Source organism: Lycium ferocissimum, chromosome 4 (assembly GCF_029784015.1).
Source record: "Lycium ferocissimum isolate CSIRO_LF1 chromosome 4, AGI_CSIRO_Lferr_CH_V1, whole genome shotgun sequence".
NCBI classification, from domain to species: Eukaryota; Viridiplantae; Streptophyta; class Magnoliopsida; order Solanales; family Solanaceae; genus Lycium; species Lycium ferocissimum.
In genome coordinates this window covers 5,316,473-5,332,533 of record NC_081345.1, presented here as the reverse complement: position 1 = coordinate 5,332,533, position 16,061 = coordinate 5,316,473, and the positions used below count along the sequence as shown (strand labels likewise).

Here is a 16,061-nt window from a genome sequence, read left to right as displayed (position 1 = left end):
TTTGTCGTTTTTGCTCTGAAGCTGAGCTATAGCAATCTTGTTCGGTATGGCGGTCCCCTTGTTCCCGCAACATTTCAAATATTAAACGTAAGTTAATCTCATCCGGCTTATCCGGTGTTTTCCGTTCCCGGGGGCCCGAGACAAAGTAATTGAGTTATGGGTATTGAGGATCGGTGGCGGAAGGCGGCATTCTACGATTGACGGTATCTCGCCCGCGAGGCCTCTGTGAGTTGATGGCATTTGGGTCGGTGGATCGCGAGGGCGGGTTCCGTAACCACATTGTTGTTTTCGTTTTTAGAACTATCTCGTTGTTGTTCACGTACTCGGAACGACCGTCGCCCCTTACTATTTCGTACGTTTTCTGTGCAAATCTACAAATTCTCAAACAGCAAGTGAGAAAAGAAGTAGCAAAAGACTAAACCACCACTATTATCCTATGCCCCACGGTGGGCGCCAAGCTGTTTACTCCCGGATTATGGGTAACAATTAAATTTGTAAGTGGGGAATAGGAAATGTGGGTGGACTTATTCTTTTGTGATTTGAGGTTCTATCGAATATGTATATATATATATATGATGTATATTAGTAAGTTATAGCAAATATTATTGAGCAATAGCAATAGAAACTAGAAAGGAAGAGTTATCAAATGCTGTGAGTTGGTCCGGTTTGGAGTGAGCTTCCTTTAACCGAGCCAAAGTACTTGAAGAAATAAATATGATCCTTTGCTGATTACAATTTGTTGAATAGTAAAAAGCTAACCTAAAAAAGGAAGGGGTTGCCCTCTATTTATAGGTAATCATAAATGAGCCTTAATACAATACCAAAAAAGTCTTTCTAGAAAAACCCTAAAATGGATAAGGCTGTCCGTACGGTCTGACACCCGTACCGTTGTCAACACAGATGGCGGAACGGTTTGGTGACGCGTGGCCACTCCATAACCGATTATTCGGACCTACATCGGATACGCTCATTTGGATTCGGGTATACTGTGTCCGGTAAAATACCTTCGTCGTTGAAGCAGAGTTGAACGCGTTCGTACCCATTCGGACATGTCTTTTACTCCGGTCCCATCGGAAGCAAGTTGACCCGATTTTTACCGTATACACAAAGCACAAAAGATAAGAAAATAATGGCACTTGTCCAAGTGTCTTCTATATGTATATAGTTTGTATATTGGAGTAATTATTTAAACAATTACATTAAGGAAAAGGTAACGCAGTTGAAATAACTTAGTATATAGTTTGGGTAAATAGTTTGGGTACCACAGTTGAAATGATTTGGGTAGACCTTGAAATGGTTCGGATACCACCACTCAAATAAGTAGTAAAAGGTACTACGAAGGAACTTGTTTGTTCTGCGGAATGCAACCTTTCCGAACAAGGGCTTATGTTCTCTATAAATAGAGACGTCACTTTTAATTCAACTGATAATGGAACGCAAATTCTTTTCTTCATCTGTCTCACCACTTCCATTACCTTGCTGTCGAGCTTTTGCATGCAGCTGCTAGTGAAGCAGTAGTAGCCTCAGCTTCTGCTGCAGAGGCCTCCACTGGATATTCAGCACCTTTGCTGAGTAGCAAATCCAAGATGGCAGAACTGAGAAACTAAAGTAGCAACAGTTTTTTTTTTTTTTTTGATAAGGGAGCAACAGAATTTTAAAAATAAATAAACAAAAAGGACAGCAGGCATGCATTGTCATTATTATGCAACTGTAGACTCACCGAGATCCTTGAAGCATGGCATTCTAAGTGCTTATATCAGCAAACATATCACCATTTACAGGGGAGCAACGGGATTTCCCAGTACAATTGAACCATCATTTTCTGCGTCAGGAACTGTATGCCTCAGCTTGTTCCATCATCACCAAACCCGTACCTCCCAGCAAGCCTCCCAGCTTGTAGATTGACTGCAGCGGCCGCATATGAAGCTGCACTGCTTGTTTCTGCTTCGGCAACAAGCAAGTCATCCAGCAGAACACCTGCGACAAAAACGTGAATTGGTGAGAAGTAAATAATTGAACTGCACAAAAGGATTTCAAACATCAACATGCAACTTTTTAACAGCATAGTTATGCTCGCAGCAGAAACCATGAAGTAATCCAAATACTAGCTCCAGAGGTTCTCATTGGCTGTACTTTGCATGGAAAACACTAAACGAACAGAAAGGAGAGAAGTATTCATTGCAGTAGTTTGGATAGTTAACAAATACTTCATTTGCACACATACCAACATACAATCTAATCTGAGATCAGCTTATCTATTGCCTTGAAATCCATGAATATATATCTCCATTCTTGAATATCAATACCTAAGCTTCAAGACACAACTAATTGTTCTTACGTATCTCATCATCACTGGAAAAGTAGATATTTAGCTATTCTCAACCAGAGAGACCATCACCTGTTTGCATACTGATTAGAGAATTATGAGGCGCTCGTGAATTCAGAAAGTACCCTAGCGTTGATAAAAAGATCAACTTTTTTAGTTTCACCTTTCTGTTCTTTCTTCAGCCACCTAGCTCCTGGCATACCTTAGTGTCATTCTCATTTTCTTTCATTAGTAAAATCTAGGTTTCTTTCTATTGTAAAAGCAAATTTGAGATGAAAATGAGTCAGGCAACACATACTAGTTCACCAGTAATCTTTACAGGAACAAACTCCATCTTTGAAATGGTGGAATCTCTTTATATCTCTTAACACAATCACCCTTTGACTCATCCAGCTGACATACTTCATTAGAGAATGGCAGTCCCCACACACTCTAAGGTTCTTCACAATCACAATGACCACACCAGGACCAGTACTAATGAGCCCAAAAGCAAGTGCTAACTTTTCACTATACTTTCCAACGCCCCTTCCTTCTCTTCCTCATCAACGTTATGAAGCACCCACTCAGTTTCCGGCTTGTAACCTTGTTGTTTAGCTCCTGTAATAATTTCCTCCAATTTTGAGTATATCTCCTGCTTGCGTGTATGAGCATTATCACCAGCAACAAATGTATGCAATTGACCATCCACCTCCATTGAACTCCATCCAGGATCCTTCTCAACATTTTTGTTCTTCATTGAACTCCTAACTCTTTCTACATCATCCCATCTCCCTGCTCCTGCATAAACATTAGACAGAAACACATAGCCCCCAGCATGCTTTGGCCCAAGCTGCAGTAGCTTCTCTGATGCAACTTTTGCCATTTCAATGTTCTTGTGAGCTCTGCAAGCAGAAATAAGTGCACCCCAAATCACATAATCTGGCTCCAGGGGCATACTTTCAATAAATTTAAAGGCCTCATCAAATCGGCCAGCCCTGCCAAGTAGATCTACTACTGCAGCATAATGCTTCATAGTGGGCTCAATTGAGCACTCGCGCTGTATGCTATCAAAGATTTGAAGACCTTGATCCACCCGTCCAGCGTGAGAGCATCCAGTTAAAACAGCAAGGAAAGAAACTCCATCAGGTTTGATTCGTGCAACCATTAGGAAAAAAAAAAAAAGTTTTACTTTATCAAACAATTTTCTATAGAATCCAAGTAACACCATGGACAAAAGAATAAATCAAAAGTACCAGCCAATCTCATCTGTTCAAAACACGTAAGAGCTTCATCTATATGTCCATGAATTGCCCAACCCCATATCATTATACTCCACGTACAGATATCCTTCTCCTTCAATCCACCAAAAACCAGGCTTGCAGACTCAATATACCCGCATTTTGCATGCATATCAAGCAAGGCATTACCAACCACTGTGTTCAAATGGAGCCCATTGTTTGAAATATTATCATGAATCTTTCTCCCTTCTTCTAGTGCCCCAGTTTTTGCACAAGCTGAAAGAGCAGATACAACAGTTAGACCATTCGGCTTCGTACCTTCTTCCACCATCTTTAAAAACAAATCCAACGCCTTTTGGTGCAATCCATTTAGCGTTAACCCGTTAATCACACAAGTCCAAGAAACAACATTCTTTTCATTCCTCTCCATCCCATCAAAAATTTCCATTGCTTTATCCACTTCCCCATTCCTCAACAACCCGCTAAGCAAAGTATTCCAAGAACCCGCATTCCTCACCGGCATTTCTTCAAACAACGCCAACGCCTTACTCACCCGCCCTGTTTTACAACATCCATTAATCGCAACGTTCCACAAAAGCACAGTCTCGACTTTATTTCTCTCGGGACTTTCATCGAACAGTTGCAGTGCAAGATCAACCAACTCAACTTTCACATACATTTCAACCAAACAAACCCTCACAAACGTTTCATACTCCAAACCCATTTTCAAAACCCCACAATGAACAACACCGCCAAGTCCTTTTTGCTTTACTGATTTCAACACAAAGGGATACGTAAGCCTATCAGGTGTAACATTTACCTTAAGCATTAGCTTAAAATACAAAATTGACTTTTCAAAGCAAGAATTGTCCTTTAATCCTCTAATCAAAGCATTGAATAAATACAAATTTGGATCATGAAAACAATGAAAAATAGACAGTGCATAGTTAATGGATTTGTGTAAAGAAGCTGAAGATATAAGCTGGGTAATAATTCTGCTATTGGATGACAAGTTTTGACGAATAATATGTGCATGGATTTGTTGGAGTTGAAGGTATTTTTGCAAGTGTGTATTAGAGATATCAAATGAGTTTCATTCAAATTCTCATATGATTTTTTAGTATTTTGGAAGATCTGGAAACTTTGAGCTTGCCAATTACTTTCATTTTGAAACAAAAATTGATTTATTAGGCAGTAACGACGAAAGCAACAAATGAGGAAGAAAAATGAAAGTAAATGAATAAAACTTTTATTACCGGTTTAGCCAATATTTGTGTATAAACACCTTCATACACTATTATATATTTTAATACAAGATTGATACATTATTTATATTGCTTTTCCAATACAACTATGTGGCGTAATATTTTATATTGTGCTATATATTTTTGAAGATTTCCCAAAAAAAAAAAAAAAAAAAAAAAACACCCATCCGTCGAGCAAGGACGTCTTTTGGTATTTTTATAACGGATTAATTCAATAAATTGGAGCTTGTGTCTCTCTTTTTAACTCCATAGCAAAATCCATAAACGCACTCCTATGAACGTGGAAAGTATACCAAATTCGATTGGTCAGGCGAAAACTTGAACTACGCACATACATACTTTTAAAAAAAGGAAAATCGGTTTTTAAATTCCCAGAAACCACAAGATTATATAGCCAAAGAAATTCTATTTCGGAGCTCAATGTCGCTGGACTCTACTCCAAAAACCCAATTTATACACCCCCTTTCTTTATTTAAGGAGATTCTATCCTATTATCAGCCTCGATGCGGAAATGTGATAGAAAAAAACAAAATTGGAATTTAATTGAAAAAAATTTAATCATTAAAATGGAAAAGAATTAGAGCAAATGAGTGCCAACTCTGGAAAATGAGATTAAAATGCAGAAATTCATATGCAATAATTTTTGTTTTTGGTGTATGAAATCGGAAAACTAAAGAAAAACAATACAGAAATCAGTGGAATAATAGAACAAAAATAAAGAGCGATGAAATAGAGGATCAGTGCTTTGTGTCACCATTGCAGTTGCGGCATTATAATTTTATTGAACAATAAACACAATATCTTGTAGACCAAAAAAAATTATATTTATTGTTGAATAAAATTATAAAATAAAGATTATAGAGTGATTTTTTCTGCTACAAGCTCTGAGTTGAACCTATGTAGAATTGTAGATGTCGCCCTCATCTTATAATAGTCCGGAACAAAAATGCCCCCAAAAAAATTATTTTGAACCAAAATACCTCAATAAAAAAAAAATGCTACAAAAGATTTTAAATAGCGCAGCAAAATACCGCGCTAAAACACTTAACCGTAACGTCCGTCTGCGAGTGCTTTAGCGCGTATTTTACGCGCTATAGCTTTTGGTTGAACCACCTATAACGCAAGATTTTCGCGCTATAACAATTATTCTTCACCTATAAGCGTTAGTAAAATCGCATTTATATCCTTCCACATAAACTGTGTTCCACCACCGGTCCTCCGGTGGTTTAAAAAAATCGAAACCACCGTTGAAGAAAAAACGAGGTGGTCCACATCCAAAAACGTCATTTTCTATTAAATTTCGTGGGAAAGTTTAGATTCTCGGATATTCAAGTCGAGGAGCAAGATTCTAAGTTCGAATTTTGGGAAAAGCGGCGTAAACTCGATTAAAATAACTCTACAAAAAATCTTCGATTAAGGTTTTTACTATGAACTTTTGTTATTATTTTGTTATATACATTATATTCTAAGCATGCTTAACATTTAATCCTTGCTATTTTCCAAAAAAAAAAAATCAATTTTTTTTTGTTCGATGGCAAATGGCTTTTGCCACTGTTCCGAATTTTATTTTTTATTTTGGTTTAATTCATTATTTGTTAAATGTTTATGGATTGTTAATTTGTTAAATGTTTATGAATTGTTAATTTGTTATATGTTTATGAGTTGTTAATTTGTTAATTATTTATGAATTGTTAATGAATTATTATTTTGTTAAATATTGATTATGAATTTATTAGTTGTTAAATATTGTTTATGAATTGAAAGAAATTGATTGGTAATGAATTATTATGTTGTTAACACTTTGTTTGGATGATTGTTATGTATTGTTTTGATATTTTTCGTGACACCCGATTTTGTCCCGCCCTTTTTCCCAAATATTTATTTGCGAATAGTCATGTATATTTTACCACAATTATTTGCCCTCTATTAACATAGTCGTTTATTATTATTATTATTATTATTATTATTATTATTATTATTATCATTATTATTATTATTATTTAATCATTATTAATATTATATTTACTATTATTATTATTATTGTTACTATTATTGTTTTATTATCTTTTATAAGCATTTAATATTATAATTATTAATATTATCATAATCGCCGTCTTAATATCATTATTATTGTTATTATTCGTTGTTATTATTATTATTATTATTATTATTATTATTATTATTATTATTATTATTATTTATTATTATTATCATCATATCATGAAAGCATTTAATATTATAATCGCGATGGTCGCTTTTAACATTTTCATTTACCATTTATGCAAAAACGCATCGCATTTATTTATACAATTAGACAATAGCATTTACTTACTTCACGCAACTATTATGATATCGTATAATTTTCACTGCCATATAACTACTAGTAATTATATTTTGCATGGTATAATTTATTTGCTTAAGCATTTGTTAGTATATAATTTATTCAAGGTTGTTAAATCAATATTTGAAACCCACAAAATTATTTTAAAAGGGCCAGCCCATTTGTTAGGCCCAACCGGACCATTATTAGCCCAATAATACCATACCCGTTCAGCCCTTTCCCTTTCTCCTAAAACAAAAGAAAAACACAAAAAAAAAAAAAAAGCCTAATCTCAAACCTAGTCGTCCCTTTCCTTCTCCTTGCTCTTTGAAGCAAAAGCTTCAACACCGCATATCAATGGCAGGGTACTGCCCTTCCATTTTCGCGAAAGTTTCCCAGATCTTGACGTGTCACTGGCAAGGGGATGACTCATTGCAGCAACGCCCTTGTCCAATTCCTTTTCTTTTCAGGCAACACGCCAAAAATCATCAGCCATGGCAGATTGTGGCTTTCCATTTTCGTGTAAGATGACAGCCTTCTCATCTCTCCTCATTAATTAAGTCAACACAAAAGCCAAAATTTTCTTCAGATCTCTGAGGAAAAATCAATTTTCAGAGATCAAGATTGACTGGAAAAGACTCTTGATTTTCGTTTGGAGCCAAAAGTGGAGTTTGAAATCCGAAAAAAAAAAAACTAGTTGATGGAATCCCGCCCAAAATTCCGAACCCAGCAAACCCTAGAACTCTTCTTATAAATACTCGCTTCTTTAGTCATTGGGGTGGGGTTTTTTTTTTGTTTTTGAAAGCTAGCGAAAACGTCTTTAAAATCATTACTAACACACCCTTAAGATTTTTTCGTTTTTAGATATACCATCATTTTTGTTTGTTTTGGTCTCACCCGAGGTATCGAATCCGAGTGTGTCGAAGCTCGGAGTCGTCAGAGTTCGAGCATAGACCTAAAACCCCTGCCTCCGTTCGCTGCACCATAGAAAGGTCAATTTGCTCTTCCTTTCGATCCTTCCATTTCTTAAAAAGATGTTTTTTTTTAATTTTCGAGTGGTTCTTGCAATACTTTTAATGCTAGTTTCTTCTCGCGTCTTAAATGTTGTAAAAAAATATATATACGCGTTTTGGTATGCCGTTTGAGAACCTGGATGTTTGTTTAGCTGCAGTATTTCATCCTGTTAGATTTTGGTGTTTCCTTATTTTAGAATTAAATTTTTATGTTTCAGTAATCATTCAGGCTATCTTATTGTTGGTATTTTGCTTTGATAACTCGAGGCCTGATTTTATTTGGTTTAAAGTCTAGTTTACTTGGCCTTTAAATAGCTTGTTGTGTTGTCTCAGAGGATTGACCATAATTTAGGCTGAAGTCATGGCTTTGTTTGATTATCATACGATGTTTGGCTATGTTAAGGTTATCCATGTTGAAGTAAAATATATGAATCCCTAAGATATTCCTTCTCTGTTCAGTTAGAACTGTATGATCTTTATGTGATATTCGATTAATTTGGAGTTCTGTTTGAGCCTTTTAGAGGCAGCTTTCTTTTCTGTTTACTCTACCTGTTTGTTTGCCTTTGATGATCTATATTGGATGAGTTTTTCAGTCAATGTTGAGTTTATCTCAACCTTGTTTATTGGAATTCCAGAAATAGAGGGGGGATGGAGTTGCACATTCCCATTTTGCCATGTTTTCTTGATTTGAAGGAGTGATGAACGGTTTTCTTTTCTCTATTACTACTCAGTTTTTTTTCTTAGAATAATCACTTTTTTTTTAGTTAGAACGTATAAAACAGCATGCCTCTCCTTCTACTGCTGTTCTAAAATCAGTAGGATCTTTAACACTATTAAGATGACTAATTCCCTTTAAAAGAAGTTAAATTTCTCTTGAGAAAGCTGGTATTCGAAAGTTGAGAAGGTTGATGTCGTTGGGATTTTGAGTTTAACTCTTTGATAGGCTGTCCGTTTGTACTTGGTGCCCCCATTTAGCTTGACCTGGTTTGTTGGCTAATTGAGTACATTGATGTCTCCATTTTTAGTTTGAACTAAGTTCAAAATATCTTTACAAAATCATGGATTTTTCATGAAAGGTTAGATTCAGCCGCCTGTGGCTTGTCCTTTCTTCATATGATTCTGGGCGTGTGAATGTGTGTGTTTAATTTAATGCATCCATGTTGAGTTATTTTCTTTTCTTAGCTTGAAATGTTGGCTTTAGTATTAGTGTAAAACGTTTCCCTTAAAAATGGTCTACTAAGGAATACGTTAACATGAGTTAAGCTTAGAAGGTGAGTGGTCTTCTTACACAAAAAGACATGTAAAAATATAAAGTTCAACCTGTCTCTGTCCTTGGCTGTGTATTCACTTTAGAAATATCATTTGACTTTTTTGAGGAACAAAGAATAGCTGTTTAATTATACTAAATGCATTAAGATTTCTGAAACCAATTTATTATGGTGTTTTACTTGCAAAAATGTGTTGAGGTTCTCATATTTCCAGTTAGTCTAAGTGAATATCCTTTTTTTTATTTTGCACTTCATTGAAGGTATAAAAGAATTAGCTTAATATGAATACATGTTTTAAGTTGGCTAGTCTTATGTAAAAATGTTCTTTGACGGTCATTCAAAGCTCAAAATGTCTATGAACTGTTATCAGACCATGACCGAAATTACTCCATTCTACAAATCCCATGTTGCCTACTGCTACTGTCTATTGTCCTGTTGCAATTCTAGCTGGTTCCGATTTGCAGCAAGGATCCCATGTTTAGGAATAATTAGAGATCACATGTTGCCTACGGCTACTGTTGTATTTATTGTGTGTGAGAAAAATGTTTGCCTAGTATTTATATCTACCTAGCCTTTGAGTTTAGTTTAATACAAAATGTGCAACTAGGACTGTTGTTAGAACTAATATGTGGATTTTTTTTAGAAAAATCTGATTTGATGTTTCTGTTTCTTTACATATTAGATATGGTATATACACAACCTACTGAATTACTTTGAGTTTACCCTTTGTCTGTTTGACCTTTATTCCTTGATTATATACTAATCCTTTTCCTTTTCATTTTTTATGCATGACCTTCGCATACGAGTCCGAGGGACTCGTCTTCCGCATTCGGTGTTGGGCCAAGGCCCAACGAAAAATATTATTCCTCTCTGTCCAGCCCCTGTCCGCAGCAAAAAAAAATGGAAAACAAATTCTGGGCCAAGCCCAATAGACAGAACAGCCGCAGCAGCCTATGTAAAGAAATTACTGGGCTAAAAGCCCAATAGTAGCAGATCAGCAGTCCCAAAATGGGCTGAGCCCATTTAATATCAGTCGCTCCTTTATTTCATTTTATACATCTGATTTATATTTGTGCAACTAATACTTTACTTTGTTTATTTCCTTAGCTAGAATGAACCTTAGCGTAATTAATGGTTTAGCCTTGGTATAATGGGTAGTTAATTTAAGAAAGGAACTTACCATTGGTCCCATAGATTTCATTCCCTTGTTTATGTTAAAAATTATTTACAATATATATAATATTTATTTTTACTAGAATAATTGATCTTCAATGATAAGAATACATGTTTTGAATTAGAGAATTACTTAGATTTCGAAGCGTCACTAATATGTAAATAATAACTTAAGTATATTTTATAAAACATTGTTTCCAAGATTCATCCAACTATACATGTTTCATCCGAGCCTAATAGAAAGAAAATTCATCACCCTTTGCATTCTATTTATAAAAAAGGGAAAAAGTTTAGATTAGACAAAGCATATCTAATCAATAGAATTTTAAAGCTTCATTTACATCATTTTTAATCTTTTTGCATTCTATTTATAACAAGTCTAGATTTTCTGCATATAATGTAATTTTATTGGCTAGTCTTTTTCTTAAAAGCTTCTAATCATGTGAAATTTACTCATATTTTGCAAGTTTCAATGGCATTATTATTTCAAAACTTAGCCACGTTTGTAAGTTTATTTTTGGTATCTGAAGTTTCTTTTTATGTAAGATTATTATATTTGGTAAGAGCTTCTCTCTAAATAGCACTTTTTAAGCCTTAGCAATATTTATGAGTATTATTTAAATAGCATCATTATATTCTTTCTCCAAAACTTTAACAACATTTATAAGTCTTATTTTGAAATAACATTTAAAATCCTCTTTTATGCAAATTATTATATTTTTTTCTAAAATCTTATTTTAAACAACATTCTTATATTTCCCCTAAATACTCTTAGCAACACTTCTTAGCCCCCTTATTTAGCATTAATTAATTAACCTAAGTTTGGCCGGTAAACCGTAGTTAACGGATCCTAAAGGATGCCTAACCCCTTCCCTTTAGGATAATTAGAACCCTTACCTAGAATTGAAATTGAGCAGACCATTAACGGAGGTTTAGTTAGCTTAGTTAATAATTAGGTGCCCTAATTCACCTTAAAATCAATTAGGTGGCGACTCCTTAAAACCAAGCATATAGGAATCTCCAATATGTTGTACCTAATTTAACCCGTTTAAATGGGGTATAACATTCGTATTGTGTCGTATTGTATAGGACTAAATCAGTGGTTACATAAAATATGACCTTTCGTCGTTACATAAAAATAATATTAAAGTAACAATCAAAACAAACATTGTATTTAAATTAACAACATAATATAATACAATAGGTAACAACCATCCAGATAAGTTGTAAATGATTATGAATTGTTAGCTATATAATTTTAAAAGCGTGAATATATATATATATATGTTAAATAAAAAAGATTATCTTAAAAAGAATAGTTAAAGTTCTTCTTTTCATAAATACATAAGCTAGCAAAAAAAAAATGTAAAGTTTGTAGGAAAATATGTGGTCGACGAATAGACTCTTTTAGTTTAATTTTATCGTAGTTGTGTTGGCTATTTGGTCAACTAAAAATATATCACATATTCAAAATAGACTTCTAAACAAATATTACTGCTGAATTTCGATTCTCAAACTAATTAACTTAACAAGTCTTTGCCATCACATAATTCAAAAGTAATTAACTTAAAAGTCTTTGCCATCATATGTGTCCTTACTATCACATATTAAATTTACCCTGCATATCCCATGTTAATTATTCACAAGATATAATACTACATAATTCACATATTCCCTACAAATTATTAATTAGTTAATATAATTTATCTTTCATTTCAAGAATAATGACTAATTTAGTTTTGTACAGACCAGACTCTTTCATGGATCCGAATGTTCCCCCGGGGCCCGATATTCCCCCGGGGTCCGATGCTCACGCGGGGCCCGATAATTACCCGGGGCCCTCTGTTCACCCGGGACCCTCTGATAGATCAGTATTGTCTTTGCAAGACAATCATAGGTCAGACTTATTATGGGCCGGTACTATAGGGATATCTACTAGGCTCCGCTCCCGTAGGCTGCAGAGAGCTTGAACTCTTTTACGCGAGCACCCCCCACACCCTCGCGTCTTGGAGATATTGTTTCGGGGCGGCATCTACCGTTGCGTGTCCGTTGGTCGGGTACAGCATGATTGGGCGCTCATCACAGCCATGGTTGAGCGGTGGAGGCCAGAGACACATACCTTCCATCTTCGCCTTTGGTGAGGCCACGATTACACTTCAGGATGTGGAGGTCCTCTTTGGATTGTGGGTAGATGGAGAGCCACTATACACTCGGTACGAGCCTCCTCCTGGTCAGACGTGGGCGACAGAGTTGACTAGGCTCACCCACTTCGTGCCTGTTGCCCAGGGCCAGATTTCAGGACAGAGTCGGGTTCAGATTAGTGCACTCTGCACTTATTTGGAGGGTCTTGATCCGGTTGACGACGGCACCCCGCAGGACGCTGTTGATCGTCATGCCCGTTTGTACCTGCTTATTATATTCGGGGGCATCTTGTTCCCGAACTCATCGGGTGCCTTTGTCAGCTTACGTTATTTGATTTTCTTGGAGCGTCTGGACCGCCTGAGAGACTACAGCTGGGGGGGGGGGGGGCTATTTTGGCGTATCTTTACAGATGCCTGTGCCGAGCGTCTATCGGTGTTGTCAGAGATGTGTGTGGATTTTTTGCTCTTCTCCAGGTAATATTTTAAGTGTGCCTTCCTTTAATGTAGACAAACCTCTTGAAATGACGACTTAAAAATCGTATTTTCTAATATCGCTTACAGTTATGGGCATGGGAGAGGATGCTGCCTTTTCAGCCCGTACCTAGGCATCACCTCGAGATTGACATGCCTTATGCGAGGAGGTGGACAGCGGGTTTTGATCGGGATGTGGATACGCACCACAGTATTCTACCATTCCGGGACCAGCTTGATCACATGACGGACGATGCGGTAAAACAATTTAAATTTACATTAATAATTTAATTAAACGTCTTTTCGACTTGGTGATCACTGATTTGTATGTATATGTTATGCAGCTATTTATATAGACGCCGTACGCTACTATATTAGATGGTTTGCCGGCCTTCTGTTGGGCAGGTCAGGGGGTTTGGAGGTCGCGGTGTCCATTGATACACTTGGACATCGTAGAGGAGCACATGCCCGAGTGTGTCTTACGACAGTTTGGGCATACGTAGTATACCCCCGACGTCCGTCATGAGCTCCGACACTACCGGCGGGACGATCGGGATGCCGTTGATGATGATTTTCGGCTTTCATGGATGTTGGCTCCACCGTTGGGAGAACGGGTTGGGCACTTTAGCGGTGGTCGGCCATTTGACTCTATTGAGCATTACATGCGCCGGTATCATCGCATCACACGCCGATTGATCGGCAACCCGGTTTTGCGTCCCCCAGGGATGTAGGATACTCGGCACTCGCGGGCGATGCGAGGCATTGGTAAGTTTATCGTAGTTAGATTTATTTAATTGCATTAATTATTACGTTTTAAAAAATAACTTTTTTTTTTCTGTTGAACACAAATGCAGCTGGTGGCCGTACAGCGTTTACGCATCTTGGGTTAGAGCATATGCCTTACCAGGCTTGCGGGGCTTGCGGCGAGATGGTACGGATATCGGAGGATGGTATCCCGGCCAGGGCGGGCGAGATTAGGCGCGGGGAGGAGCACGTTCGGAGGGCGACTATCGAGCAACGCCGGGGAGGAGGGCCGGGTGCTCCCGAGAGGAGGCGACCGTCTTCCGGCGCAGGACGCCGTCTTCGCCGGGGACGCCGCGCGCGTAGGCCGCGGTGCCGCTGCTAGAGGACCTGGTGGTGGAGGACACCATCTGGTAGATGAGGCGGATGAGGCCGATCCCATTTCAGAGGGCGTTCACGGTCTAATCCATCCACAGCTTTTCAGGCCGGTGGCAGCTCACCTGAGGACTCACCTACGTTTACGCCGGCGCTCTTACTTGCTGAGATACCCGGGTCATCATCACAGCCGAGCCAGAATGCATACATAGAGGAGCGTGATAACGTTGATTGGGCGGCGTTACGCGCTTCATTAGCTGATGAGCGACCTGTGAGGAATTTAGAGGGACCCAGGATTCTTGACTTTGATGAGTTTTTGATCCCGATTAGTATTTAAAATACTTATTTGTTCATTTAAATTATTTATTTAAATATATATATGTTACTCGTTATTTAATAATATTTTATATTTTAGGATTCGCGCCGTGTCCACCGTCACGAGCCACCCACTCGTGCGTTTTCTCATGGGTCTGCCGAGCTAGCGGTGTCTTCCCATATGACCACCGAGCCACAGGTAAGCTTTTTATTAAAATTTCTTTTATTCAATATAATGTCAATATTTAATATATATATATATATATATATTTGATTATTTAAAGTACTTATTTTAAATATGTATGTTACTTATTATTTCGTTTTTCTGATATTTTAGGATTCGGCGCCGGTGGGTCCACGGTGAGCGACCCATTCAGAGCATTCTCATCGTCGCCTGTAGAGCAGGTGTCTTCTCATGAGACTACCGAGGCGCATGTAAATTTTTTACTTAAAACTACTTTTATTCAATATAAGGTAAATATTTATTTAATTTTTATAACCTTTACTTGGACTTCCAACAGCACCTCGTCCAGGAGACTACCTCATATTCACCACCACACCCATCTCGGGAGCCTACGACCCATCTCGAAGCCTACTCGGAGCCCCCGTTGACACACAGGTTTGATTAAATAAATAACGTTAATGTATTCAATATAAATAAGAAATGGTACTAATTATTATATACTTTTCAGGTTCATCCTTCGGCGCCTGAGGTGGCGACTCCCCACGAGGAAGAGGTTGAGTTTCTAGACCTAGCTCAGCCTGAGGTTCTGAGCGTGCCAGTCGGACCAGATCCCAAGAAGAAGCACGTTCTAGTCAAGGGCGCCCGGGCCAGGGGAAGAGGAGATGATCATGACTTGGAGCGCCCGGTTATTAAGAGGAAAAAGGACGATGGAGACGATGGCGAGGGCGGTGGGGATGGCATGAGCCTTAGGCCTAGGGATAGTCTCCGGCATACTACATGTGGGACCCATCCTCGATAGTGTATACATTAGTGTTGTACAATTTATCGTAAATATTATATATTTTTTGCATATTTATACATATTATCTTAGTCTTTATTATTGTTTATAGTTTCACATCCTATTGATAATAAAAAAATACGTAACACATTCGAAATAAAGTTAAGCATTAATTTAAAAATAAGACGAAACCCTAAAAGATAAATAACGTAAAGCTAATGACTACAAGTCTTCAAACAAAAAAGGACTTCGAGCACTTTTCAACCACTAAAACGACAATCCAAAGTATTGTGTATTCTTTATGTATTGAGCCTATCTTATTAATTGTACAAATATAAGTAGGGTTCTATATAAAATATTGAAGTTCCGAGTCTCAAAGCATGATTAATATACGCCAAACTACGTAAAAATGAGTGAAAATGGAATAAGAGTTAGGAAAATGGTGGACTACTATAGCGCAGTAAAATAATGCGC

At 37.2% G+C, this 16,061-nt stretch overlaps 1 protein-coding gene and 1 long non-coding RNA gene across 2 annotated transcripts; one reads left to right on the top strand and one right to left on the bottom strand.

The window, feature by feature from the left end:
* Window positions 1-1,944: 1,944 nt before the first annotated feature.
* LOC132053690 (pentatricopeptide repeat-containing protein At1g04840-like) lies at window positions 1,945-7,508 on the bottom strand. Its single transcript, XM_059445804.1, is given in 6 exon segments — window positions 1,945-1,977; window positions 2,621-2,846; window positions 2,849-3,460; window positions 3,559-4,599; window positions 4,602-4,789; window positions 7,477-7,508. Coding segments are annotated over 5 exon segments (2,091 nt in total). The 3' UTR covers window positions 1,945-1,977; window positions 2,621-2,628.
* A 5,215-nt stretch (window positions 7,509-12,723) lies between these two features.
* On the top strand, window positions 12,724-13,700 carry LOC132051467 (uncharacterized). The gene is made up of 3 exons (XR_009413715.1): window positions 12,724-13,197; window positions 13,285-13,452; window positions 13,539-13,700. It is a non-coding gene; the product is annotated as an uncharacterized LOC132051467 (long non-coding RNA).
* The last annotated feature ends 2,361 nt before the right edge of the window (window positions 13,701-16,061 follow it).